This window comes from Salvia hispanica, chromosome 5 (assembly GCF_029641045.1).
Source record: "Salvia hispanica isolate PSC_SH4W2 chromosome 5, Shi_PSC_v1, whole genome shotgun sequence".
In the NCBI taxonomy this organism is placed as follows: Eukaryota; Viridiplantae; Streptophyta; class Magnoliopsida; order Lamiales; family Lamiaceae; genus Salvia; species Salvia hispanica.
The window spans coordinates 42,100,123-42,101,944 of record NC_142696.1 but is presented as its reverse complement, the minus strand read 5'-3'; the positions used below and the strand labels follow the sequence as shown (position 1 = coordinate 42,101,944).

The following is a 1,822-nucleotide window of genomic DNA, read 5'->3' as shown; positions in this document are numbered from 1 at the left end:
TAGAAGATCATGTTTAGAAGAAGGCTGGACATACTCTGACAAAGAGAGAAAAAATGGGGAGAGGGAAAGTAGAGCTGAAGAGGATTGAGAATCCGACAAATAGGCAGGTCACATTCTCAAAGAGGAGAAATGGTCTGTTGAAGAAAGCTTTCGAACTTTCTGTGCTTTGCGATGCTGAGGTTGCTCTCATCATCTTCTCTCCTTCTGGAAAGGCTTACCAGTTTTCCAGTCATGAGTAGGTTTTCTTTTCTTCTTCGTTTTCTATTTTTTTAATTTAATTAACTTTATAATCACTTTTGTGGCTGCAGGATTAAAAGGACGATTACAAGGTACAAGATTGAATTAGGAATAGCTAAAACAGATGAACAAGGCATCACATCCATGGAGGTGGAGTATCTTTTACTTGCAATAATTATTTATATATTGCTTTAAATTACACATTTTTTTGTTTTTGTACTGTGCAGGTGTGGAGAAATGAAATTGAGGAATTGAGTAGAACAATTGAGGCTCTAGAAGCAAGAGAGAAGTATGCATTCGTACCATTTTGATTTAGCAAAACAAATTGATAACCAAAATTTCAATATTCAACCTCTATCTTACTTTATAGACATTTTGCTGGAGAAAATCTCTCTGGATTAGGCATGAAAGAATTGAAGCAATTAGAGCGCCAATTAAGAGTTGGGGTCGAACGTATTCGCTCTAAGAAGGTATACTGATTAATGTTGAAATCAATTAGGAGTATTTGGTTATGATTCATAATTTTCATTTATGTCTTTACCACTTTGATACTCCGTATATATGATCTCAGTAGTCAATGATGAACTTTTTATTAATAGTAGTTTAATACATTATTCAACAGAGAAGAATCATAATGGAACACATAAACTATCTGAAGAAAAAGGTATGATTCTAAAACCTGCTGTATTAGTACTAAATTAATGACAAATACTAAAAATCATAAACGTATCTCTTATGTCCATTGCGTCCAGCATAAAGATCTTCAAGAAGAAAACAGCAATCTCCAAAAGAAGGTGATTATTTTTTAATTAAAACCGCCACTACTTCAAAGATTTTGCTTCAGTTATTGTTGTAACATACCTTTATTAATTAGTAGTACTAACTAAAGGATTTTGTTTAATTATGTTCGAGGTTAAGCTTCACGAGCTTCAAGAAGCCAGCACAAGCTCAATCATTTTGGCATCAGATCCCACCAGAGCAATCCAATTTGGAGGTACGAATATTATATACACTATATTTATCTTAACTTTTTCTCTCATATTTATACATAAAATAATAGTATTATAGTTGGATAAGCGTGACAACACTGAAAATATAGTTTGCTTTTCAGAGATAGGAAAAAGAATCTTATGAAAATAAATATTCAGTGATTACTTAGAATGTGACTTTGACGAGTCAGCACATATAAATATATAGTACTACTGTGTAACTAAATTCAATTTCATTTGTTTGACATATATAGGACTGAATAATAGCAATGTCGTCACCAAGAATATCTCAACTGTTTAAGCTTTGTTCTACTTATTTTGGGAAGAAATGCTGATGCATGGAAGCGATGGGCCACTTATCTTGTAAATCTACTATTTATATCATTTATCCAGCTTTATTAAATCATTTATTTTCCTATTTTAGAAGAACCAGTCTATTCAGCAGCTTTTGTAATTAATAATTCTATGGGAAGTCGAAATGTATTGTTTTTAGTCGTCTGGACTCAGAAGTGTAGAATTCAAGAGTGTTATCATCAATTTGTGGATCTCGACTCGATCTTGTATATCCAACGATATATTATGATTTTGCTGATTAA

At 32.3% G+C, this 1,822-nt stretch overlaps 1 protein-coding gene across 2 annotated transcripts; it reads left to right on the top strand.

Annotated features, from left to right (window-relative positions):
• On the top strand, window positions 1-1,822 carry LOC125190443 (agamous-like MADS-box protein AGL11). Of its 2 annotated transcripts, none has more exons than XM_048087759.2 (8): window positions 1-235; window positions 309-387; window positions 465-526; window positions 608-707; window positions 860-901; window positions 990-1,031; window positions 1,156-1,231; window positions 1,481-1,822. In XM_048087759.2, the coding sequence occupies exons 1-8, from the start codon at window positions 54-56 to the stop codon at window positions 1,525-1,527; spliced, it is 630 nt and encodes a 209-aa protein (XP_047943716.1). In that variant the 5' UTR covers window positions 1-53; the 3' UTR covers window positions 1,528-1,822. The 2 variants fall into 2 exon arrangements, with proteins under 2 accessions (XP_047943716.1, XP_047943715.1); XM_048087758.2 differs by having other exon boundaries at window positions 1,150-1,231.

Coding starts and splice junctions, on each gene's coding strand:
- LOC125190443 (XM_048087758.2), top strand. CDS start 54: ATGGGGAGAGGGAAAGTAGAGCTGAAGAGGATTGAGAATCCGACAAAT. Junction 388..464: donor AAGGCATCACATCCATGGAG/GTGGAGTATCTT, acceptor TGTACTGTGCAG/GTGTGGAGAAATGAAATTGA. Junction 527..607: donor GCTCTAGAAGCAAGAGAGAA/GTATGCATTCGT, acceptor CTTACTTTATAG/ACATTTTGCTGGAGAAAATC.